This window comes from Pristis pectinata, chromosome 8 (assembly GCF_009764475.1).
Source record: "Pristis pectinata isolate sPriPec2 chromosome 8, sPriPec2.1.pri, whole genome shotgun sequence".
In the NCBI taxonomy this organism is placed as follows: domain Eukaryota; kingdom Metazoa; phylum Chordata; class Chondrichthyes; order Rhinopristiformes; family Pristidae; genus Pristis; species Pristis pectinata.
Window position 1 is genome coordinate 2372996 of NC_067412.1, and position 26973 is coordinate 2399968.

General features: G+C 40.9%; 1 protein-coding gene across 1 annotated transcript in view; it reads right to left on the bottom strand.

The window, feature by feature from the left end:
• LOC127573201 (CREB-binding protein-like) overlaps positions 1-26973 on the bottom strand; it is a 117744-nt gene that overhangs the window by 45941 nt on the left and 44830 nt on the right. The window contains exons 5-17 of the mRNA XM_052021201.1: positions 26003-26116; positions 23429-23662; positions 21088-21190; positions 19735-19869; positions 18724-18841; positions 12375-12570; positions 11611-11673; positions 10105-10229; positions 8063-8248; positions 5268-5693; positions 3531-3710; positions 2405-2597; positions 812-930 (exon numbers count right to left, since the gene is read on the bottom strand). Of these exons, the coding sequence (XP_051877161.1) occupies positions 812-930; positions 2405-2597; positions 3531-3710; positions 5268-5693; positions 8063-8248; positions 10105-10229; positions 11611-11673; positions 12375-12570; positions 18724-18841; positions 19735-19869; positions 21088-21190; positions 23429-23662; positions 26003-26116 (2192 nt within the window). The remainder of the gene's footprint in view (positions 1-811; positions 931-2404; positions 2598-3530; positions 3711-5267; positions 5694-8062; positions 8249-10104; positions 10230-11610; positions 11674-12374; positions 12571-18723; positions 18842-19734; positions 19870-21087; positions 21191-23428; positions 23663-26002; positions 26117-26973) is intronic.

Here is a 26973-nt window from a genome sequence, read left to right on the forward strand (position 1 = left end):
GTCACATCCTCAAAAAATTCAATCAGGCTCATGAGGCACGACCTGCCCCTCACAAAGCCATGCTGACTGTCCCTAATCAGCCTATGCTTCTCCAATGCCCATAAATCCTGTCTCTTAAGAATCTTCTGCAGTAATTTGCCCACCACTGAAGTAAGACTCACTGGCTTGTAATTCTCAGGGTTATCCCTACTCCCTTTCTTGAACAAAGGAACAACATTTGCCACCCTCCAATGACATGGCACTACTCCTGTGGCCAGTGAAGACGCAAAGATCATTGCCAAAGGCACAGCAATCTCTTCTCGCTTCCTGTAATATCCTTGGATATATCCCATCTGGCCCTGGTGACTTATCTATCCTAATGTTTTTCAAAAGTTCCAGCAAATCCTCTTTCCTCATGTCGACAAGCCCTAGCGTATCAGCCTGCTGTACGCCATCCTCACAAATGTCAAGGTCTCTCTCACTGGTGAATGGTGGACAATGGTAGTTTCGTAATCATTATTACTAAGATTAATTATTTTTAACATTTCAGTTTATTAATTGAATTTAAATCTTAAAGCTGTCAACGTGTTAATCAAACTTGGGTCTCTGGACTGAACCTCTGGATCACTGGTCTGGTAACTTGACCACTGCCCCATCACATTTCCATATGTTACATTTTAACATCTAATATACTCAGCTACATGAAGCCTCTGTTACAATAGCAACTGAAACTGAAAACATGGGTTAAACATCATCCAGCAAAACTATCACAGGATAATTTTTCAGCTACATAGAATAACATGGTCAAAAGTATCTAGCAATTGGTACTTACAGGAATCCCCAACAGCGAGGGATCTACAGGTTGCCTGAATGGTAATGACTCTGGGTCCTGACGGTACAATGCTTCAAGTGTGGGCATAAGTGCTTGCCGTAGTTCCTCTGGTTTGAAAACTAGCAGAACAAAAATCAGTAACGTCAGCTCATCACAAGACTGTGTCCTATTTCAGTGGAACACCCCATCTAACCAATAAAACAGTGACATATTATCTTTCTAATATAGTCAACTATACTCTAATCAAAAGGTTGCAGTAGCTTTTAAGAGATGGTACACATCAAGAGTGACACTCATCTAGGTAACAGCTGTATATTCACTAGGCTCAGCTTTATACAAGACTTTTAAAGCTCAGATATTCCAGAACAATGGACAGTATCCCAGTGGTACCATTAAATGCACACATTCAACATAGCAGATAGCTTGTTCATATTTCCATGCAAAGACTTTCTGATGTAAAACTTTCAATGCCACTGTAATGGCCTTCTGGCTGCAAATGTAACTGCAAAGGACAGTACCAAATTCCTATAATGTATACTTTGAAATTACCACCTCATCTGCAGAAAAGAAATTAGCTAAGATGCTCCTTTTCTGTGCATAAAGCAAAGAAATTTAATCTAAAATCCTATTTGGTTTGAGCATGGGTCAAGTATTTTGCCAGGTTTGTTCCAGGTGCTCCATGTGTATGATGTACATTGGCATGGAGACTGCTGAGCAAATGCAATGGCAAAGGTCTCAGTGCAGAATTCATTTGCACATTCATGGGCTGCAAAATGAAGAGCGTTATTCACACACAAGCAGGTCCTAAACAGACATATGAGGATTGCTATTGCATTACTGAAAGGGAAGCAGCTTACTTGGTCTTTGGCCACTGAGTTAATACACTAGTCTTGTGTCAGGTTGCCAGATTTATGTTCCCCTTACGGTCCAGTCCCACCACTTTATTTAGTGCTGTATCTGGATCCCTGACAGCTTCTCTTTCCCTGCCTACCAACCTAACCAAACTCTCACCACCAACAGAACTTGGCCTGATCATTTTTATAATCCACTGTCTCCACCCCATTTGCTTCCCTGACCATCCCCAGCTGATTGGCTCTCTGACCCTCTTCCCCATTTCCTGATCCAACCCTCAGTTCCTCTCCCCCATCCCTATCTGACGCACAAAGGCCCTCTCCAGATCCCCTTAACCCAATTCTCAGTCGCTTCCCTTTCTGATGCGATCCTCAAAGCCAATCCATCCCCTTCCCATCAGTGACTCAAAGTGCAACCTTTCCTGCCCCACCACCTCACCCCAGGCTTCTCTCAACTTCCCCGTCCTCAACAGTCTGTGACCTTCCTGCTTTCCAGTGCTAGCTGCACCATTCCAGAGCTAGTGTTCACATTTGCCCCGGCAATGCCTGTTCTATTGCACATGACCTCAGGCCTTGTGCATGATAAACCATTGCTGCTGGAGGACATGCACAAAACAGCTGTGGACCTACTATGCAGCACTAACCATCTATCTTGGGGTGTGAAAGAATTCCAGGGCAACATCCCTAAGACTTGGATGCAGAAGCCACTTGAATGTTATTTTTGTTTACTATGAAAACTTACACTTTCGACGTGACTGTGGTGGTGATGCTGATGACTGAGAAGATGCATTGGCACCAGCCTCCTCCTCCTCTTTGGAATCAGTTTTAATCTCTGGTTTCTCTTCCTCGTCCTCCTCCTCCATGGGTTCCTGCTTGTTCTCAACACTCTCATTACTCTCTTCCTTCAACTGTGGACATGAAGACACCTCGTCACTCTGCAGACAGATAAAAAATAAAAAAGCTTTATCCATTCGTCCTTGCAAAATGCATCACTTCACATTTCTGTGTTAAATTTCATTATTTACTTCTGAAGTCCATCACAACCCTCCTCTCCTTCCACCACACTTCTAAGTTTAGTGTCATTTGCTTAATTAGAAAGCTGCCCTGTACACCCAAATCCAACATATTATTACACATTAAGAAAACCAGTGGACTTGGTATTGACCCGTGTAACACCACATCATTTTCTACAGCTTGACTAACATCCAATCAATTCAGATCTGTGTTGTTTCCTATCCAAAGATGATTTTGTGTTCAAGCTGTCACCATCAATTTACTGACAAGCTTCTTTTGTAATACTTTATCAAATGCCTTTTAGCAGTCCACGTACACAATACCAAACCCTGTTACCTCATCAAAAAACTCAAGTTAAGTACAATTTGTCTTTAATAACTCCATACTAGTTTTCCTGTAGCATCCACACTTGCCTAAGTAACTATTAATTTTGTCCCTGATTATTGTTTCCATCGGCTTTTCAACTGCCAAGGTTTAAGTGACTGGCATGTCATTGCTGGCTTTATCATTACACACTTTTATGAGCAGGGGTGCAGTCACTGCAATCCTCCAGTACTCTGCGAGCTTCACATGAGCAAAAAATGTCATTGTACCCTGGTATATATGACAATGAACTAATCTGAATCTGAACCTAACATCACCCCACTGTCCAAGAAAGAGAGGAAAATTATGGCCAGTACCACCACAATTTCAACCCTTACTTCCTTTCGTCACCTAGGATGCAGCCCATTCGGATCTAGTGATTTACCTACAAGGAGTACTTGCAAAAATATCCAATTCCATCAACTAAGTCAGCGATAAAATTATATTTACTGTAATACTTGAAATAGTTGTGATACTCGCTGGTTTTGTACCTCTGTTTTGACTTCTGCCTGGGCTTCTGGTGGCTCTGATTCCATTTCTTCCATTTTGACCTCTGGTTTGGTCTCAGACAGTGGTGCTTCTGTTACAAGCTGCTGTGAGTTTGTGTCTGTACTAGCCACAGAAGCTGGGGTAGCAACTCTACCATCTGTGCTTGCTGCAGATTGTGAGAGCTTTAAAGTTTAGAAGAGAAATGAAAATATTTCAATTGAAAAGATAGATGCACAACGTAAAGAGAAATAGTGAGCAAATAAATTTATTTTTTATTTTTATTTTATTTTACAGCGTGGTAATAGGCCCTTCTGGCCCAACGATTCCACGCCGCCCATTTTTTTTTAAACCCAAATTAACCTACCCGTATGTCTTTGGAATGTGGGAGGAAACCGGAGCACCCGGAGGAAACCCACGCAGACATGGGAGAACGTACAAACTCCTTACAGGCAGCGACGGGAATCAAACCCCGATCGCTGGCGCTGCGATAGCGTCATGCTAACCGCTACGCTACTGTCCCGTGTACAAATCTCTGGTTAACGGTAGGTAATAACGATGATCTAGATCACAGCTAAAACCTACTTGTAGTCTAGTAAATTAGAGCACATATTTAGGCATAAACTAAATTGGTGTGTGGATTGTGGAATGGTTCTAGAAATCACACCACTGGCTTGACAGCTGAATTACAAACAATAAAAAACCACTGACCTGAAAGTTTAACTCTGTTGAATTGCTTTACTTTATAAATAATTCTCTCATATACCTTTTGAACACTGTTGAAGGGAATCATAATAAAGGTATCACCGCTCAAGATCTGGAGGGGCTGGATAGGGTTACAGTGGTCCAGAAAAGGGCATCTCATACCAGACAAGCCCCGAAAACGTAACCACTAATTTTACTCTCATCTTTTCAGGCCAATTGAGAAAACGGAATTCATTTTTTTTAAGATTCATTGAAGTAGGAATGAAGAGTTCTACAGTTCTGTACAGCAGAATTTTACAGAAAGCAAATACTCTCATCTGATAAAGTGGAAGTAAGATTCTTACATTTTGTTCAGGAAAGCACTCTAGAAGTGTATATTTCAGTGCACCAGTTCGACCAATCTGCCCCCCCAGCCTTCTCTCAATTAGATCGACAGTTTAGCGTTGAACAAAATGAGCCCACGAGGAAGTGAGTTCAAGTTGCTGAAAATCATTTCACATGGGACTGTGCCCTACAGCAAGAAAAAAAGGCTTTTGCTCTGGGCTAGACACAACTTTTGTCTTGGAGTTCAAACTTTTCTTTGAAACACTTCTAAGATTAGATAGGAAAATCTGAACTATCTACAGCTCAGCCAAAAAGCAATGAATTAACTTGCAAGAGTAAATGATATTGAAAACTTTCAGGGATTCAATGCACAGAATTCAGAATTTTTCCACATTCCATACAGCATTTAAATTTCTAAGGAAAAGAGTTACTAATTTTATGAAAACCGTGATTAAAATAGAGAAAAGATTCATCGATAGTAAGAGATACTCAGATTGCTATCATTCAAACAAACCATTTTTGTTTTAAGCAATAAAGAACAAAATGCTGGAAACACTTAGAATTCATTTCTGATGAAGGGTCTTTGACCCGGAACATTAACTGTGTTTCTTTTTCCATACATGCTGCCTGACCAACTGAGTGTTTCCAGCACTTTGTTTTTATTTCAGACTTGCAGCATCTGCAGTTTTTTTGCTTTAAGCTGGACTACTTACAGGAGTGGCAGGCTGAGGTGGTCCAGCTGACTGCTGCATTGGTTGTGGCGTTGTTACCGACTGTTGTGATTGTACTGGAGTTGGAGGCTGTGTCGGAGTTTGGGTCCGAGGTGGCGTTTGATTCGGGGTCGTACTCCGTGCTGGTGTTGCTGTTGGTGTTGAGGTCTGACCTGAAGAGGAAGCTGGAGTGGAGGCCTGAGATTGGGAAGTTGCTGGTTGAGGAGAAGTCATGCCAGATGGGGCTGAATGCTGGATGGAAGGCATACTTCCAGCAGCAGTAGCGACGACAGAGGCAGAGATGGAGGCAGGTGAAGGAGTTTGGCGGAGAGTTGGCTGAGAGACAGGTGGACAATGCATCTGAGCGCCAGATAATCCAATCATGTTTACAGTATTGTTCAAAGGCAGGGTAGTTCCAGGTGCCTGTGTCTGCTCCAAGAAAAAAGGTCCCAAAGGATTTCTCATTATTTTATTAATACTTGGGTCTGTTACAATTAACATAACAGTTGAGGGAAATTTAATGTTTAATATACTGAGTGAAGTGAGGGAGGCTTTAAAAATATACAAAGTAAATAAGTGCAATCAGAATGTGTCTTCCACATCATATGTAACCATTTATCAACACTTCTAGTTTACTGAACAATGACTAAACAAAATTCTGAAGAAAAAGGATGAAACATTCAACTAGAGATAAAAAAACATACAGGATACTGGAACACACAGCAAATTTAAATGTGTAATTTGTATTGAACAAACGTCAATTACAGCAATCTGTTCCAAGGCTTTAAACAAATTAACCCTTGCAACTTTGGGTACCAGTGCCAAAATGGGTCTGATTCTCTTTGGACACTTTGCATTTTCCAAGCTCAGAGCTCAAAGCTTGAGCACAACTGCAAAAAGCACTGTTTCATCTGAAAATAATTCCTGTTGGGAGCTCAAACATACTGAAAAACACACCAAACAACTTAACCACCTTGCATAATATGATAATAACATAACGTAATGTGCTGCTGCTATTAAAAGCTAATTTTCATGGCATCTATACCCTGTGTATGTACGCCTATGATAACAATAAACTTGAACTTGAGATCTGTCAATACTAGTAAAGGATGGGTGGAAACACAAGTCAATGGGTCTCTGCCACCAAACTGCATTACATGTCTTCTATTCAAACATTGCAAGAACATAACAAATAGGAGGCCATTCAACAACTGAGCACTGCTCTGCCATTCAATTAGATCATGGATTTCTTTCACCCCAGAGCCACTTTCCTGCATTAACCCTATATCCCTCAATTCACTAATATTGAAAAGTCTACCATTTTGTCTTGAATATACTCAATGAGCCTTCACAACCCTTTTGGGTAGGAGAATTCCGAAGATTTACTACCCTCTGGGTGAATGTTTCTTCTCATCTTTGAAATGAATGGCTGAACATTTACGTTGAGATCGTGACTCCTGGTTCTAGACATCCCGGCCTGGGGAAACACGAGAAGCTTGATGGGGTAAGAGAATTAAGAATTTTGTATATTTCAATGAAATCACCTCTCATTCTTCTAAACTCATTACACTGCTAAATTTCTCCTCATTTGACAATCTGCATCCCAGGAACCAATCTGGTGAACCTTTGCCACACTTCCACCATTGCAAGTATAACCATCCTTGGGTGGGAAGACCGGATCTGTACACAATAGTCCAGATGTGGTCTTACCAAGGCTCTATATAATTGGAGCAAGATATCATTTACTCTTGCAATCAAATCCTTTTACAGTAGAGGCAAACGTAGCTTTTGCCTTCCTAACTGTATGTTAACTTACAGTGACTTGTGTACAAAGAGATCCAATTCTCTCCGAACACCATGACTTAGAACATAGAACAGTACAGCACAAGAACAAGCCCTTTGCCCCATCATGTCTGTACTGACTATGGTGCCAAATTAAACTAACCCTATCTGCCTGTACATGATCCATATTACTCCATTCCCTTCACGTGCCTGTCTAAGTGCCTCTTAATTGCTACTATTGTGCCTGTTCCACCACCAATCCTGACAGCACATTCCAGGCACCCACCATTCTCAGTGTAAAAAAACTTAACCTGCACATCTCCTTTCAATGTTTCCCCTCTCATCTTACATCTACGTCCTCTAGTATTTGAAGGTTCTGCCCTGGGAAAAAAGAGACTCTGTCTACCTTATCTATGCCTCATAATTTTATAAACCTCTATCAGGTCTCTCCTCAGCCTCCAACACGCCAGAGAAAAAAAATACAAGTTTGTCCAAGCTCTCCTAAGAGCTAATACTCCGTAATCCAGGCAGCATCCTGGTGAACCTCTTCTGCACCTCCTCCAAAGACTCCACACCCTGTAATGGGGCGACCAGTACTGAACACAATACTCCAAAAGCAGCCTAACCAAAGTTTCATACAGCTGCAACATGACTTCCTGTTTTTTATACTCAATGCCCCGACCGATGAAGACAAGCATGCCATATGTTTTCTTTACCATCATATCTACTTGTGTTGCCACTTTCAGGGAGTTATGGACTTGGACCCCAAGATCCCTCTGTACATCAGTGGTCCTGCCATTTACATCACTTTTCAAATTCTCACCATTTAAAAACTGTGCCTCCCAATCTTACACTAAACCATGATTACAATTAAAACATCTGATCCAATGAGACAACTTCAAAAGTAATGCACAAAAATCATGACACAAGAAAACATAAGCAGATTACATACACCGCCATTTCTTGGAATATAATGACATAGAGTCTAAATTAATAAGTGCACTTGAAGCAATTACCTGATTCATTCCAGGTTGGTTTGCAGGTTGTGATATGCCTACATTATTCACATTCATTCCACCAGAGGCTGGAGGAAACTGGTTCTGATTCAGAAACTGATTCTGGGGGGAAGGCTGACCAATGTTGTTGGCATGCACTCCCAGTAGACCTTGAGGATTTGATAGTCGAGAAGGTGACATTCCCATCTAGAAAAAATGAAGAGTGTTAAAATAAATAATAGAACAAAAAGAATACTTACATAACTTTATATATGAAGACATGAATTAGGAGCAGGAATGGGCCACTCAGCCCCTAAGGCTTGCTCTGCCATTTAATAAGATCACAGCTGATCCGATTGAAATCTCAGCTCTGCATTCCTGTTTACCCCTTGAAGAAAACCACGATGATGCTGGAGAAACTCAGCAGGCCAGGCAGCATCCGTGGAGAAAAGCAAGGGTCCTGACCTGAAACACTGACATCTCTTATCTCCGGACTGAAAGGTAGAGGGGAGATAGCCAGTATGAAGAGGTGAAGGGAAAGTGTGGAGCAACAGATGGCAAGGGATAGATGAAGGGCCTTGATCGCAAACATCAACTGTCCTTTTCCCTTCGCAGATGCTGCCTGGCCTACTGAGTTCCTCCAGCATCTTGTTTGTTGCTTCAGAGACTCCATCTGCAATCCCTTGTGTCTCCATTTTCTCATCTGCTGTCTGATGTGCTGAGTATTTCTAAAACGTTGTGTTTTTATTTCAGATTTCCATCGTCTACAGTATTTTGCTTTTGATTTGCATTTACAGAATTCCTTTAAGGTGGTAAAACACTATGTTTCTCTCCTGGTCCACTCCACTCGAAAAGATGCAAGATAGAACTCAATGAATAACAGTAACCCCTTTTACAAGTATTTTTTCTAAATGTAACTTTTTATTAGGTAAACAAAAGCTAGATAAGACAACAGATAATTATAGTTACATTGGAATAAAAGTTTTTCAACTGTCAATGTTGAGGAAGGTATAACTGGCAAGGCTCAGCTGAGGTTTATGATGGGTTGTTGATGAAAGGCTGGTCAGAAAGTCACTGGAGTATTTAGATGTTATGACACAAGAATGAAGAAAGATCTTAAATGAGCTGAAGTGGGAAAGAAAGAGTAGGAAAGGAAGTAGAGAAATGAAGTAAGAAAAATAAAGGAAATTGGGAAATAGTTAATCAGGAATATATTCTGTTGCCTTGCAATATCCATTTCTTAACTTATACCACCTAAAAAAAGCAGACCGCTCACTTACCTCAGGGCAGTTTCTGGTCCAGAAAATTTGTTACGTCAGCCTGCACATCATGGTTCAATGTATAAACTCCTCTAGAAGTACAGGTAGTTCTGCTTTTTACTGGTGAAGTTAAATGTGGAGGCTGACTTGCTTTTATTCACAGGATGTAGAGGTCACTGGTAAAGCCAGCATTTATTGTCCATCTGCTGAGAAGCTGGTGACAGCTGCCTTCCTGAACCACTTTAGGTTGCATCTTGGAAGTGACAGTGTTCCCATGTTCCTCCTGTCATTGTGCTCTGAGAGCTAGAGGTTGCATGTTTGGGAGATACAGTTGAAGGAGGTTTGGCAAATTGTTGCTGTGCATTTTATAGATGGTAGACACTACAGATATATAACATTGGTAGTGGAGAGAATAAATATTTCAGGGTTATGATTGGAGTTGTGCAAGGACAGTGGCTGGGTCAGTAATGTTAGCACATGTTATAAAAGCAGGAGTATCAATACCAAAAACATTGAACGAATGTCAGCTACGTGTCTTGGAGTGTGCAGTGGATACTAAGTAGGAAAACAACACCTCTTTCTTTTTAGTAAAGCCAGGAAGCTTAAATATTCTGTGCATTTCACAACTCCCTAAACTTGGATCTTTACTTATGCTGGGCCACATGCCTTGCAGAATTGACACATATATAAGGCAAATTTCAATTAATCCAAAGACAGATTTTCCCTTATTAGTAAATATATTTGAAGTAACAGTAATTCTCCAACCTCATTAGCTATGGAGTAGCTGAACAGAAACGTAATTACCGTTGGAATAGATCCCATGTTGCTCATCTGTACATTGTGGTTCATGGGAGGAGTTGCACGTGGTCCCATAGGTCCCTGTGGCATTTGAACATTCCCCAAAGACATGGGACCAAACTGGTTCATACCTGAAAGAGACACGTCTTTCTTGTTAGCTGGAATGGGAACTGTACAAATTCAATTTAGTTTCCCATCGATAGATTTTAGTATTCGCTAGGAGTAGCACGGCAACGAAAACAACACTGCATCAGACTTCTTTTTCTTCCCCAAATTACACCAAGTTCAGGATTCTGATTGGTCACACAAAATGGAAGTAAGTGAGAGATGCCTCTATGGACAATGAACTGCAATTTTCATCCATTCTAGCACATCACTCAGGTGGCCATTGTATGGTCATCCTTTTGAGCACTGATAACTAGTTGGTGGCACAGATCCTTTATCTCCAAAACATGGGGTTCAAAGCCAGCCTGGATCACAAAACAGTGACATATGTGTGTACTTGAAGAGCCACAACCCTCAGGACTACAGATCAAACACTGCAAGGTGGGTTTTGGCAGAGTTGCTCTGGCTCGACAACATGGATACAATGGTCTGAATGGCCTCTTTGGTGTCGTAAGGTTTTGATGATTCTCTTTTATGATAATCTATTCAATTAAGCATCACCTCTTCCTTAGCTCACATGCCATGATGAAACCAACCTTCATGACATTGCCACTGCCAGTATCATCCACCCTTCATAAACCTCTGCTGCTGTTATCCACTTACTCATCAACTCTGATCTCAAGGCTTTATGTTGCCTCCTACTCCTCAAATTTAAAATTTTCATCCTCTATTTAAATCATCCCATCCCCCAATACAACTTCCATCCCCAACCACAATTAATTACAAACACACATCTTCCGAAAAGGGGAGAATGTAGGGGAGGAGAAAGATTAGGGCTGGATTTTTCAGAAATTCAAGTTAATGAATACTAACCATACACTAACTTACAACAGACTGTCTAACTTCATAAGATCTGCAAAATCTTAAAATGCAATGTAAAAGAAAATTACATTTAATGTTCCACACTTTCTGAACAGTTGGCAGCAACTCAAATGATTTTTTTTCCAGTGGCTACTTAAATTTTGCACCTGTCAGAAATTCAGCATGCAATCCTTTTAACTCAGAATACGAAACATTATGTTCCCTTCCTTCTCTGCTGTCTTCTTACAAAGCTAATATACCAGTCCTTTCCACAAAGTGCACTCTACAGGCTAGGTCACTGGAAACCAATCATCAATGAAAGATGTAGTCTTTTTCCAGAAATAATGGAAAAGACAAGCTGTGTAACAGTGTGATACAAACTTATTCAACAAGTACTGCAGGCACTTTAAAATGCAATTTCCCTGACATGGGAGTTTTCAAATCATCTTGAAGTGCAACATTGTGATCTATTCACTAGTATTACTATATAATTAGATGATGCTATTTATTACATAGGAAAAAAATACAACAAAAAAGATTACTTGCCTTGAGACCCCGGCATGCGATTTATTATCTGATTTGGCACATTTGGCATAGACAAGGGTCCATCTAGAACAAAATAAACTTGTCAGAATTCCTCACACCCAAAGCCACATTCCCTAAAACCATTACTTTGTTTCCACATAAATGATTGCACTATAATTATTGGTCAGGTCTTCAGGATAACTCCCCTGCTCTTCTTTGAATATTGAGAGGACAGGCAGATTTCAGTTTTACACTTCATCCAACACCTCTGACAGTGGAGCAGTCTCTCAGTTCAGTACTGAAGTGTCAGCCTAATTTCTGCACTCATGAGTGAGTTGAACCCACCACGTTAGACTGTGGGGCAAGAGTGTTACCATTAAGCCAAGGCAGACACATAAGTTTTGAAGTCCTTACAATGGCTAACAATGAGGGGACATAATCTTAAGGTGACTGGAGGAAGGTATAAGGGGGATGTCAGGGGTAAGTTTTTTTTCACACACAGAGTGGTGGGTGCGTGGAATGCACTGCCGGCAGAGGTTTTGGGGGCAGATACATTAGGGACATTTAAGAGGCTCTTAGATAGACATATGAATGATAGAGAAATAAGGGGCTATGTGGGAGGGGAGGATTAGATAGATCTTGGAGCAGGATAAAATGTTGGCACAACATAGTGGGCCGAAGGGCCTGTACTGTGCTGTAGTGTTCCGTGTTCTTACTCTGTGGATAGAAAGACTCCCTATAAGTGAGATATTAGCTTTACTTCACCATGCAGGAAACATACTTACTGGGTGGTCGGACAGGCTGGACCTGAGCCATACCTGGTGTCTGTGACATGCCGGGCGGTTGACCACCCGGTCCTGTCAAGGCACCCTGGTTTGGCAGTATTCCCTGCTGCTGTTTTTGAAGTCGAGACCGTCTTTTTTCCTCTAGCTCTTTCTGAATCTTGTAAATCTTCTCTGCTAGTAAGTGATAGTATTCATCCTTATTGAAAACAAACAAAAGGAAAGGAGTTAATATCTGCTTCTTCTAGTTAATGTATGAAACCTGCAGATTTATACCCCAAGCTGAGAAATCTTTGTAAGAGGACATTAAGTTAACTGTTATACTTCACATTTCATTGATAGGTTAGTGACAAGGGACTAAACTCTTTCTCCGCTATACTGACGACTGCATTGGTGCCACGTCTTGTACCTGTGCAGAACTCAACAGTTTCATAAAGTTTCGCCACAAATTTTCACCCTGCTCTAATTCACTTGGACTATCTCTGACACCTCTCTCTCGTTCCTCAATCTTTCCATCTCCATCACAGCAGATTCCTTATCCACCGACATCTTCGACAAACCCACTGACCCCCACAGCTACCTCGATTACAGCTCCTCCCACCCTGTCTCTTGCAAGGACGTGATCCCTTTTTCTCAATTTCTCCACCTCTGCTCCCATAATGAGGCTTTCCACTCCAGGACATCCAACTTCTTTTCTAACTGGGGCTTCCCCCCGACTGTGGTTGAGAGAGCTTGCACCCGTATCTCTGTCATTTCTCACACCTCTGCTCTCACCCCCACCTCCCCCCCGCCAGACCCAACAGGGATAGGGTCCCCCTTGTCCTCACATTTCATCTCACCAGCTTACGTATCCAACACATCATTTTCCGCCACCTCCAACGGGACCCCACCACCAAGTATATCTTCCCCTCCCTATCCATTTCTGCCTTTTGAAGGGACCACTCTCTCTGCTACTCCCTAGTTCACTCCTCACCCCACCCCCCCCACCCATCCTGGGAACTTTCCACTGCCCCCGCCATAGGTACAACACCTGCCCCTACACCACATCCATCCAGGGACTGAAACAGTCCTTTCAGGTGAGACAGAGATTCACCTGCACCTCCCTTAATATCATTTTGCAGAACACCTGCGCTCTGTCCGTAACCGCAATCTGCATCTCCCCGTTGCCAGTCACCTCAATTCCCCCCCCCCACACTATCACTGGTATGTCAGTCCTCGGCCTCCTCCACTGCCAGGAGAATTCCAAGCGCAAACTGGAGGGACAGCGCCTCATTTTCTGAAATCCCCTTTCCTAGCCTCTCTCTTTTTTCTACACCCCCTTTTTTTCTCTCCCCTTAGCTTTGACACATCCCCCAGTGGATCTGCTCTCCCCTCCTCCCCTGCACCTGCCTATCACTATCTCTTACCTGCATCTACCTATCACCACTCTGTGCCCACCCCACCTCCCCTCTTTTGTCCACCTATCACTGCTCTGCTTATTGGGCTTCCCCTTTTCCTATTTTGGTCCTGAGCAGGGGTCCTGACCCAAAGCGTTGACCACTTGCTTTTCTTCACAGATGCTGCCTGGCCTGCTGAGTTCCTCCAGAATGATAGTATTTTTTATCAGTGACAAGGGAAAGCTTTGGAAAAGAACTAAATCTCATGCTCCAGAAGCATACTTGGCCTGATTGGGTCAATCCCTTCAAACTCACAAAATCAATCCCCATTCAATTAAATTAGTTAAAGAAAATATACCAATGCACAGTGAATTATGCAGTGGCTCAATGGAAAAGATTACTAATTCAGATGGAAGACCATTCATTATAACTGTTCCAGTGAACAGTTTCCATCCTAACAGTAATCAGTCTTATATATAGATGGGTTTTAAAGTCCCAACAATTCTTTGTGAAGAAGCATTTTCAAAAGCACCTTTCACTTTTAACAATATTACTTTTAATTTGTATGAAGTGTGAGGAAAAACCTCTGAAGTGTTTTAGCTGTAAAATTAAGCTCCAGTGCAGCACTGGGTGCAAGGACACCATATGCAGACAAAATGAAGTTGCTTCATTTAAAATTATTAGTGTAAGTTATCCAATGTGAATAATGTGCACACTTGAAATTTATGTTATAAGCTTCATCTCTCCCTGTCACTGCCACAATGTTCTCCAATCAGATCAGGAGGGGAGAGGAAGATGTGCCTAGTGATGGAACCTTGCTGAAGGTGGTGGAACGTTTGTTGAAGGTGGAGGCTGATGGGTGGAAGGTGAAGATCAGGGGAACTCTCTCCTTGCTCTAGCCAGGAGAGGCAAGTGAGAGCTGCGGTATGGGAAACATATGAGACATGGCCAAGGGCTGTGTCAATTTATAGTAGAGGGGAAGCCATGGTTAAGGATAAAAAGGAGACATCTCAAAAGGCACTTGTGTGGAAAGTTTCATCATTAGAACAGATACAATAGAAATGGGAGTCCTTACAGAAGGCAGGGTGAGAGGAAGCATATTTGAAATAGTTGTGGGAGTCCATGGGCTTTTTAATGGCTGTTGGCTGCTAACCTATTTCCTGAGACAGAAACATAGAAATCCAGAAAAGGAAGGAGAGGATCAGAATCAGAGATGGATAATATGAAAGAAGAGCAGGGTAGAAATTGGCAACAACATTAATTAAGTTTTTGAGTTCTGTACAAGTCTAAGGAGCAGTCCCAATATAGCTGTCAATGTACTCGAAAGCTAGTTTTCTCACTCTAGTTCCACAGAGGGTCTTCGACCTGAAATGTGAACTCTTTTTCTTTCTACAGATACTGCCTGACTTGCTATGTGCTTCATTTCAGATTTCCAGTATCTAGTTTAGTTAATTTTCAATGATTTTTTAATGTGTCTTTTTGATCAATTTTAAAATAAACACGGAAATTAAGACCATAGCAAATCAGAGGAGAAAGAGGGAAGGTGGGGAGGAAAAAGGGAAGATCTGTGATGATATAGAATACAGAAGACATTAAACATCACCAAAGGGGTGGAGGCAGCAGAAAACAAACTGATAATAGGACAAGTAAAGAACAAAAAAATCTGGTCTGGAGGAGGTATAGATGGGAAAAGCAAATTCATTACCTGAAATCATGAAAGGGAAATATCAAGGATGCTAAAAATCAGAATTAGAACAAAAAATCTTCATTATCTGAGACTGATGGAACTCAATGCTGAGTACGAGGGGCTGTTATGTTTCTGGTTGTCAGCTGAGGTACTGTTCCTGAAACTTAGACTGTGCTTCACTGGAATAGTGAAGGAGTCCAAGGACAAAGGTCATTCTAGGAGTCGGGCAGATGTTAAACTGTCAGACCACTGGAGGCTTGGGACTGGATGAAGGTGTAACACACAGCAGCCATCGAATCTTTGTTTGATCAAGGAGAACACAGAACATTGTACAAACTGGAAATCTACTTGCTCTATTTTTGCTATGAACTGGTCAAAATGGTTGAATTCTAAACTTTAACATGCTTGGATCTAGTATTACATCAAAACCATGGTTGCTAACGTAAGTGCATATTGCAAAAATCAATGAGGGCTTCTGTTGTACTCATTATTACACTTTATCAAATGACAATTGGCTTCTTATCAAAGCTGAAGATCATCAAATTAAAAAAGGCTATAGAGGTATGAATGGAAAATTTGGCTGGAAACAGTAGTGAAAGGTTTTTGGAATGATGCACAGTGTACAGTGAAGATCCCTGGGGAGCAGTACCAGGATCACTGCTTTTCTTAATACATATTAATAATTTGGCACGGCATGAACATCGATTTCTCTAACTTCCGGTAACTACTACCCTCTGTCCCTTCCTTTCTTTCCCATCACCCCATCTCTTTCCCCTCCTCCACCCTCTCAATCTGCCCCTCACCCAGACATTCCTCCCACTGGTTCCCCTCCTCACCTCCTTCCCTTTATTCCATGGTCCACTGCCCTCTTCTATCAGATTCCATCTTCTTCAGCCCTTTGTCACTTCTACCTATCACCTCCCAGCTTCTTGCATCATTCCCACTCTCCCCCCTCCCTCACCTGCCTATCTCCCCCCTCCCTCACCTGCCTATCACCCCCCCCTCACCTGGATCCACCTATCACCTGCCAGCTCTTGCCCCACCCCCTCCCCCCACCTCTTTACACTGGCTACCTCCCCTTTCTTTCCAGTTCTGATGAAGTGTTTCGACCCAAAATGTTGACTGTTCATTTCCCTCCATAAATGCTGCCTGACCCACTGAGTTCCTCCAGTGCTTTGTGTGTTGCTCAATAATTTGGGCTTGTTTCTACGCAATCTCATACTGAAATTGCATCACAGAGTCTGGTCTGAGAGAAGAAAAAGCTTTACAGTTTTTTAATATTTAAACAGGATAATTAGATGCTAGGGTTATGGGCTCAAACCTTCCAATAAAGATTTAGACATTAGCATACAGGTTTAACTCCCAAATTTTCTGATGACACATTTGGAAGGATAATGAGCTGTGAGGAAGATAGCAACAGACCACAAGGAGACACAGACAATATGATAGAATGGTGGGCAGGTAGTAGAGGAAATGTACTGCTGAGAAGTGTGATGTGTTACATTTCTGCAGGTAGGATGAGAAGCAGCATTGTAAACTGGAGGGTACAATTCCTAAAGACGTAAAAGAACAGAGGGATCTGAGGTATCTCTGCACTTTGCTGAATGTGGGAAGGGCAGGTTGAGAAAGTGTTTAATGAATCATACAGGGTACTGGGCTTTATACACAGAGGCATAGAGTAGAAGAGGAAGGAAGGCATGATGAACATTTATGAAACACTGCTTGGCCACAACCAGTGCCCAGTTCTGAGGGCCACACTTTATTGACAAGGTGCAGAAAAGATTTACTAAATCAGTCCAGGGTGAGGGACTTCAGCCATGTGGATAGACTGAGAAGCTAAAGTTATTCTCTTTAGAACAGAAGAAAGATCTGATAGAGGTATTTAAATCATAAAGGGTACAGGCAGAGTAGACAAAAACTATTCCCAGTGGCAGAGGGGCTAAGAAATAGGGATGAAGATGATAGGGAAGACAGATGAAAGCAACGCAAAGATTTTTTTAAAAATACACCTAGTAGTCAGGATCTGGAGTGCAATGCCAGGGTAATAGTGGAAACAAATTCAATTGCGGTGTTCACAAGGGAGCTGGATGAGTATCTGAAAGGAAAGAATTAGAGGGCAATGGGAGAGGGTGGGGCAGTGGGACCAGCTAGTTGCTCGTGGGCCGAATGGCTTCCTTCCATGCTGTAATCATTCTCTGATTCTGTGACAACTTCATCAGTTTCAATGCATCACAAGTATTTACAAATATCTTCAAAATCTATCAGGAAATTCCACTAAAGCCATTAATTAGGAAACTTGTTTCTGCTCAGTTTAATAGGAGGCAGAATACTGGCACAAGATAATAAGAAATAGAATAGATAATAAGAATACTGAACAGAGATAAAAAGAAATAGCAGTGGACTACTCTGGCATTGAATAACATGATAGTTAACATTTTATTACAGTGCTACTTTCCTGTACTGATCCCTATCTTTCAATTCCCTTAGTTTCCAAAAATCTATTGATCTCTGTCTTGAATACATTAGACAGCTTCTTGAGTAGAGAATGCCAAAGATTCACTATCCTCTGAGTGAAGAAGTTTCTACTCTGTCCTGGATGGCTCTCCAGTTATGTTGAGACTGTGACCCTGGTTCTAGACTCTCCAGCTAATTGTATATCTACCACATCAAACCCCTTAGAATGAAGAGCGAGAAATCAAAGCTTGGCCCACATCTAACTTTGTGGAATTCCACCCTGGTCTGAAATCTCTGCTGCGTGTCATTTGATGACGAAATAATTTAGTCTCCTTTGGCCCAACCTGAACACTACAAATTTGTTTAGCTCTTGTTAAGCACTGCAAACTAAGTAAGAAACAAAGAAAGATATTGGAATTGTACAAAATGTCCTTCAGCATCTGATGAATAAAATCACGTTTCTGCTTGAAACACTGGCTTTTGTTAATATCTTCCATTGAAAAATTAATCTGTTTTTAGAATTTATGGACTTCCAGTATATACAGTTTATTTAAGATGCATCATTTAACATAACTGTATACAATTTGGATTGATGGGAATTGTGGCAAATGACATCTCAAATGTGATTACGTTCTTTTATATTATATTCATTTACTAAGAGATCGTGGGATCTACAGATTTTTTTAATATTCTACTATTCTTTATGATTACCTATGCCAATGATTGTTCTCCTAATCTCTTTGTATTACATGTACAAACATCGATGTTATATATTAATCTGTATTAATTTGGAAACTAATAAAAAGATTGAAAAAGAAAGAAAGAGATTACTTACCCGACTGTTCGCAGATTCATACATATCTCCTTCCACTTTCCGAGCATACGCCACAAGGTTTTCCATGCGACGATCCTTCAGTGCTGCTGGGTCAGGGGTTGGAAATATGGCTTGCACTCTGTGGGGAAGAAGGATACAGGAAGATGAATATCCAGCTTCCAACTATCTAACAACTGAAAAACAGCACTTGCATTTATACAGACACAAGAGACTGCAGATGCTGGAATCTGGAGCAACAAATAACCTGCTGGAGGTTGGGCAGCACCTGTTGACGTTTCAGGTCAAAACCCTCTATCAGGATTTGCGCAGGTCCTGATGCAGGATTTTGACCCAAAATGTCGACAATTCCTCTCCCCCACAGATGCCTCTCGACCCATTGAGTTCCTCCAGCAGATTGCTTGCATTTATGTGGTGTCTTTCCCAACTTCAGGATGTCCCAAAATGCTTTACAATGTGTTGTTACTGTTTTAATGTAGCAAACAGCAATGAGATAATTACCAGATAAATGGCTCTAATCACGTGGTCAAGGTATAAGTACCGGCCAGAATAGCAGAGAGAACCACCCTGCATTATTTTGTCAACCCGAGAGAACAGAGAGCTTTTCAAAATCTTGAAATGCTTTGACTTGGCAAAAGCATTATCAAGACACTGCACAGGAGCACTATCAAACAAAAGTCCTACAATAAATTCATCAGTATGATACTCATATACCACTTGCACACATCCATTGATGTAACACAAGTATTTCATACTCAGCAATTCTGTCTTCTGGTGATTCTCATTCTGAGTACCATCTTGGACATATTTTTAATTTATATCTTCCACTTAAGATGTTCTCAAGCTCAAGAAAGTTCATGTATCTAATTCAGTTTCACTAGACCTCAGCCAGATCAACTTATAATTGCCTCTGCTGGAACAAAGTTGGCTATTTGCACATCAAATATCAAACTTTATTTCTGGAGAGGTGAGAGAATTCTTGAACCTTTTTATCATCACATAATGAACACTTACAGTTTATGAACTAGGTGATTGCGCAGATCTTGAGTCACGTGTTCATGCCACGGTTTTCGGACGCCACTCGTGGAAGGTGCTGCTGTTGGCAACGTGCTAACGTTACCAACATTTGTGCCGTCATTCATCATTTGGCTATAAAAATGAGGGGACATGTGTTATGTAAAATGAATCCCACATTATTGTGATGTATTAAGGTTAAATTTTAGCATTACTTCTTGAAAATAAAATTCAAATAATACTTACAAAAGCCCTCAGTTCCCAAGAGATTTTATGTAACAATCCACATTTTAAATACAAATTCTGTACCCAGCCAAAGGTTTATCAGCTCAGCCAAATCCAAAAGATGAAACCATTCACACTGGACGGCAGTGCACACTCATTTTAAAGCATTAAAATTGTTTCAGGTAATAATGTAACCAAGCTTTTAAATAGACTTCAAAGGAAAGTGGGGATTATGAGTAGAAAGTAACTAAAATGATCTGTTATTTGCATTATTACAGTAAGCTAAATTTAGCACTTTTATTTAGGGTGGCAAAACACAATTCATTTGATATTTTAACTTCTCAAAGCTTTTAGAGTTAATAGCAAATATTTGTTGTTCTCCAATCTGACCAGGGTCATTTCTGCCAGATTTAGCTTTTAGAGTGGCTGATGGGATAAGAAGAATGGTTTCTAATGGTACAAAATCTTGTTCAAACAAGGAATTGAGAACTTGAATGAGAAAATCTCACTACTTTTGTTCCATTTTGTCAACAGCACATTTATATTTATTTTCCTATTTTCTTACAGCATATCTGGAGGCCATTCAGCTCCTCTGTGCTGGCCCACAGAACAATCTCATTCCCTCACTTACTTTTCCCTGTAACCTCTTCTCCCAATTCCTATCATCTCCCTCTCAGATTCTGTGATTCACCTACATACTAGGGGCAAGTTACAGTGGCCAATTAACCTATTAACCCCAAACCTTTGCACTGTGGGAAGAAACCAGAGCACCCAGAAACCCACACAGTTACAGGGAGAAAGTGCAAACTCTACACAGACAGCGACAGAGAATTTTAAAAGGAAACAAAAAGTGCAGAGCCTGAGAGGAGGAGGGACAGAGAAAGGGATGGACAGAGCAGCTGTGAGAAGTGGAAAGGTTTATGAAAAGAATTCCAGGCCTGGGCTGTGGTACCACAGTTTACTATTTTGGTAGAAGGCCCCTTCCATCCATTAGAAGCTTTTTTTTAAGTGTTTCAATTTGGAAGTCTGCGGTTCTAGAATCTTTCTATCCCCACTGCAATGCTGGAATGAGACAAAGTAAAAAAAAATCATGTTGGTTGGTATTATTGAAGAATAAAGATGACTTACTTTGGTGTACCAAGAGAAGGTGGAAGAGCAGAGTCGGACATCAAATTTGACTGATCAGGGGGTGGGACACCCATCCCACCAACCACATTCATCTGGTTCGTACCTGATACGAGAAAGGAGGAGTCAGTAACTAAGACAGTGGTCACACTTAGGTCAACAGTTCAGTTTTCCATTTGTATTTCACTGCTGTCAATCAAACAAACTGGTCACGTTTTCAGGAATAAAATTCACTGACGTATCAAAAGAAATATAGGTGACTCCCACATTATGGGGAGGGGGGTTGTATTCCTAGAAAACCGTCTGTATTGTGATTTTCTGTAACATGAAGCTGCGTCACCTGTGCATGTGTCAAGAAATGAGAGTTGTAAAGAAATGAATTTTGTATTTATATATTGACATCTGTCACACAAATCCCATGAAATACTTTTATTCTGTATCTCAAAATTCTGTAATTCTATACGGGTGAATCTTCGTAACCTGTACTTCAAACAAAACTGTGAAAGCAGCCCTCAATACCAACAACAATACTATGCTGAATCAGATCCTGCTATATTATCAATAAAATTCAATTGGTAACATTGGAAATCAGTGGAGTTGGATTAAAGTTTCCTTACTGTGATAAATGCAGTAACGGAGAGGCTTTTTTAATTCACATATTTTGGATGTGTCAGAGTCTTAAAAAAATATTGGACAGAGGTGCTTCAAACTTTTTCTGTGCTTTTTAAAACAAATTTTAAACTTAATCCTTTGACTGCATTATTTGGGATTGTCGGAGAAAAAGATATAACTTTGGAGGCTTCTGATCTACACATTCTGGCCTTTATTTCTCTTATAGCCAGGAGGGCTGTGTTGCTTAAGTGGAAGGAAGTTACTCCGCCTACTCATGCTCAATGGTTATGGGATGTTATGTCATACCTGAATCTAGAGAAGATCTGTTGTTCAATTCTTGAATCTAACTTAGACTTTCAAACCCTGTGGGGACCTTTCTTGAATTATTTTCAAAACCTTTGACTTGGTGACTAAAGTACAGATATTGGCATGGCTTTTTCTTGTCTTTTTTTAACCAAACAGCTCTGATTTTTGGTAGTGGGTGTAGATTTTTTTAAATAATAAAATTATTCAAATTTTTTCTTTATTAACTATCACGTGATTATTAATTTAGAGTATTGTGATCTCAAGTATGATTTAACACAATGTTTTCAGTAGTATTTTTACTCTCTTTTTGATGAAGTACTCTGTATTTTTTTTGTGGAATTAATAAAAATAATTGTAAAAAGAAAAGTCAAAAGAAAAACACCCAGGAGAGGAGAAATGGGTAGATTTAAGACAAGGATCCTCTCTCTCATTGGTCTGTGCTTCAGTTCTGAAGGACAGGATTAATGATCACTTGGAAAGGCAGGGACTAATCAGAGATAGCCAACATGGCTTTATCATGGCCATATCTTGTCTGACCAATGTGAAAGAATTTTTTGAGGAGGTAGTAAAGTATATTGATAGTGCTGTAGATGGTTTACATGGACTTCAGTAAGGCCGTCCACAAGGACCACATGGGAGACCAGTCCAAAAGGTTAGGGCATCCAAGGAAAATTCGCATATTGGATCCAATAGGAGACAGAGGGTGATGGTAGAGGGCTGTTTTTGTACTTGTATGCCTATGACTTATGGTGTTCCACAGAGATTCATTCAGTTTGTAACAGACATGATTGATTTGGATGTGAATATGGGAGGCATGATCAGTAAAGTTTGCAAATGACATGAAGATTGGTGGAGTTGTTGACAGTGTGGATGGTAGTCTTAGGCTACAAGGTGATATTGATTTGTTGGTGAAGTGGGCTGAGAAATGGCAGATGGAGCTTAATTCTGATAAGTGTGAAGTGATGCATTTTGGGAGTACTAATGAGACTAGGACATACACATGAATGGTAAGGTCCTCGGGAGTATTGAGGAACAGAAGAACCTTGGCATGCAAGTCCATATATCTTTGAAGGTAGGTAACATGGTTAAGAAGACATATGGGATACTGGCCTTGATTAGTTGTGGCAATAAATACAAGAGGCGGGAGGTTATGCTCCAACTTTATAAAGCATCAGCTGGTCCTTAGCTGGAGTACCGCATGCAGTTCTGGTCACCACACTATAGGAAAGATGTGTAGCACTGGAAAAGATTGAGCAGCAAACTCTAACTGCCACAAGGTACTCTCAGTATGATGTAACTATGGATTTTATTACCCAAAGTGCCACTGACTTACTTAACTGAAGAACAAATTATTAGTGTAATTGAATTTATCTAATTTAGTCTTTGTGTTGAGGCATCATGACTGGTAGTCCACAAATACACTTACCCAAAGGGTTTGGCCTCATTGACTGGTGGACTTGAGGCTGTGCTGTCTGCTGGCCTTGTACCTGAGGCTGCGGCTGCGCTTGTGGTTGGTTACCATAGGGCAGTCCAAGTGCGGCGTATGCTCTCTGCATTGAACTGGGGTCGATAGGATTTGAATTGCTGGATGTGCCCTGTGGACCACTTCCAACTGCACCCACTGTGTTCGGTAACCCACTTGGCAGAGAGCCTAATAGGGCTGCAAGGTAAGATGTATTAAAATTACTGTTCATATATGAAGTTGTTACACAACATCCATGTAAATATACAGATGACTTGCAAGTAGATCTTGCACTTCAGGGTTATACAAGTTGACAAAATGCATAATAAATACTTTTCATAATTTCCCATGTTCCTTTTCTGAGAGCAGGATTATAACAGCCAGCTTGAGTGTGTGTATATTTAATCTATCCTACTTTAAAAAAAAGGTGAAACACAAATGTGTTTGATGTAGATAGAGACCTTGGGAAGCAAGCTCACAGTTTCCTGAAAATGGTGACACAGGTGGATAGGGTTGTGAAGAAGGCATTTGGCAAGCATAGGCCAAGGCATCGAGTACAAGAATTGGGATGTCATATTGCATCTGTACAAAACATTGGTTAAGCCACATGAGTATTGTGTACAGTTCTAGTTGCCATACCGCAGGAAGGATGTGGTAGCTCTAAAAAGAGTGCAGAAGAGATTCACAGGACATTGCTTGAAATGGAGGACTTCAGTTAGAAGGAGAGACTGTGTAGGTTGGATTTCTCATTAGTCCTAGAATTGCACTGCAAAGAAGCAGGACCTTCTGTCCATCTATACTACTCCCACTTGCCTGCATTACTTGCATACTCGTCTGTGCCCTGCTCATTCAAGTACCTGTCAAGATGCCTCCAATGTTGTTGCTGTTCCTGTCCTCACCCTCCTCTGGCAGCTTATTCCAAATACCAATTATCCTTTGTATGAAAAATCTGCCCCTCCAATTCCTTTTAAACCTTCTCCCTGTCACCTTAAACTTATGCCCCCTAGTTTTAGACATCCCTACCATGGAAAACAGACACTGGCTATCTACCTATCTATGCCTTTCATAATTTTATACATCTCTATCATGTCACTTCTCAGCCTCTTTTGCTCCAGGGAGTGCAGCCTCTTTTCTGCATCATCTCTATCATAATCTCCAGCTTAATCATGTCCTTCCTATAGTGTGGTGACCAGAACTGCTCACAATATTCCAAGTGCGGCCTAACCAACCTCCTGTACAACTGTAACATGACTTCACAAATCTTATTCTCAATACCTTGGCCAATGAAGGCAAGCGTATCATTGGAGTGTAGAAGGTTGGGGCGTGACCTTACAGAAGCTTATAAGATTATGAAGGGCACAGATAGTCAAGAGTCTTTTTGCCAGGGTAGACGAGTCCAAAACTAGAGGGCATAAGTTTAAGGAGAGAGGGGAGAAATTTAAGGGAGATATGAGGGGCAAGTTTTTCCCACACAGAGTGTAGTGGGTATACAGAACGAGCTGCCCGAAGATGTAGTACAGACAGATACAAATAGAATACTTAAAAGGCATCTGGACAGGTACTTGGATAGCAAAAGGTGTAGAGGGATACGTGCCTAATGCAGTCTAGTGGAATCAATATAGACAGGCATCACAGTCAGCATAGACAAGTTGGGCCAAAGGGCCTATTTCTGTGATGTACAGTTCTATGACTCTCTAAATAAAAAGTGCCCCATTAAAACTCCATTTAGTACTGAAAATCTGATGGTACAAGCAAGAGGGCCAATGTTCATTTCAAGCCCTTCAGATATAAAGCACAGACAAGGTCTCCTGAATTTTATTTTTGACTTCCCAAAATCACTTATAAAGTGCACGTCAGGACTGTGATGCAAAATACTCCTCTTGCTTGCATGAGTGTAGCTCCATCACCACTCAAGAAGCTTGACACCATCCAGGACAAAACAACCTTCATTACTGGTATCCATTCCACCATCCCATGTACTTGCTTTACTACAAGAGCACAGTGGCCTCTGTGTTTCACATCTATTGACTCCCCTAGAATATTCTGACACATCTCTCAAACCTGCACCCTCTACCCTCAAGTACAAAAGCAGCAGGTGCCTAGGAATATCACCACCTATGAGTTTTCCTCCAAGTCATCTACCATCTTAACTTGAAAATATGTGGTTGTTGGATCCAAAACCTGCAACTCCTATAACATTATTGTGGGAGTTCCTTCACTAGAAGGACTAGCCGCGGTTTAAGGCAACTCAATACCTGCCTCTGAAGGACTATTAGGGGAGGGTCAATAAATGATGGCCTTGTGAACAGTAAAGCAAAGAAAAAACTGGTCCAAAGTTTACACCATCGCAGATTGCCCCAAATACAATATTTTGAAAGCATTAAACTCTAAACATTTACTTATCTTGCCAATATTTCCTCTTTGTAAATTGTTCTGAGCTCTAAATATTTATTTTAATAGAGATTTAAGAAACATCTTTTTGATATTTTAGAATTGTGAACCATTGAATATTTGGAAATGCAAATGAAGATCACTTACTCTGCTGATTCCTCTTGTCACTGGCATTTTTCAGGGGTAGACATACAGGACAGTCATGTCTAGTGCAGTTTTTCCAGTGAGAAATGATCTGTCTTGATGATGCACAATGAGCAACTGCATCAGGAAACAAAAGAGCCAGAGTTCTAACATTAACACGAAGGTTCACAGCTCTACAAATTAATGACATCATGAAGGGTAGCTTTATTTTTTTAATACTGCTAAGTACCCAACGTCAGCTTCAACATCAATGTAAGAAGGTATCACGTACATACACAGGGTGGGGAGATAAGAGAGGTGATTGACTCAATCATTCATGCAGAGCCAGCCAATGTATCAATGGTCACTACAGTCCAGCCAACTTGCCAATAGGTGGTAAATGTTCCAAAGAGGTGAGAAATGGGATAAAATATTTCTAGGAAAGTACAAAGCATGTGCATTTTGAAAGTTTAATTTGATGAAACTAAGTTTTGTTTTTCCCTGTTGGTCAACAACTAAACTTTTTGATGAAGTTTTACACACTAGCTTGAATTTGCATCAGCTGCAAATGTGCTGTGATATTTGTTACAACAACATCCTTCAGAATTATACACCACAGCAGAAAAGAATTCCTATTTGAACCATTTCAGTAATTACTGAACATTAGAACCAGATAAGACTATAAAACAAAGTTTATATTGTAAAGCTGCCTAAACTTTTCTGCATTAACAGCATGTTATCACTTAGGGCCCAAATGTACAGAGTCTCAAACGTTCTGATAGGTCCCATCAAGAAAGGAAGCTATTCACCTTGTTGAGTCTGTACTAGCTTTATGCAAGAGCAATCCAATTAATTCCACTCAACTGCCTCCCCCTGCAGACATGCAATTTTTTTTTGCCTTCTAGATACTTATCCTGCTCCCTTTTGAATGTTAAAACGGAATACACCTCCTCTACTATCCTTGTCGGTGCATTCCAGATTCTAACCATTAGCTG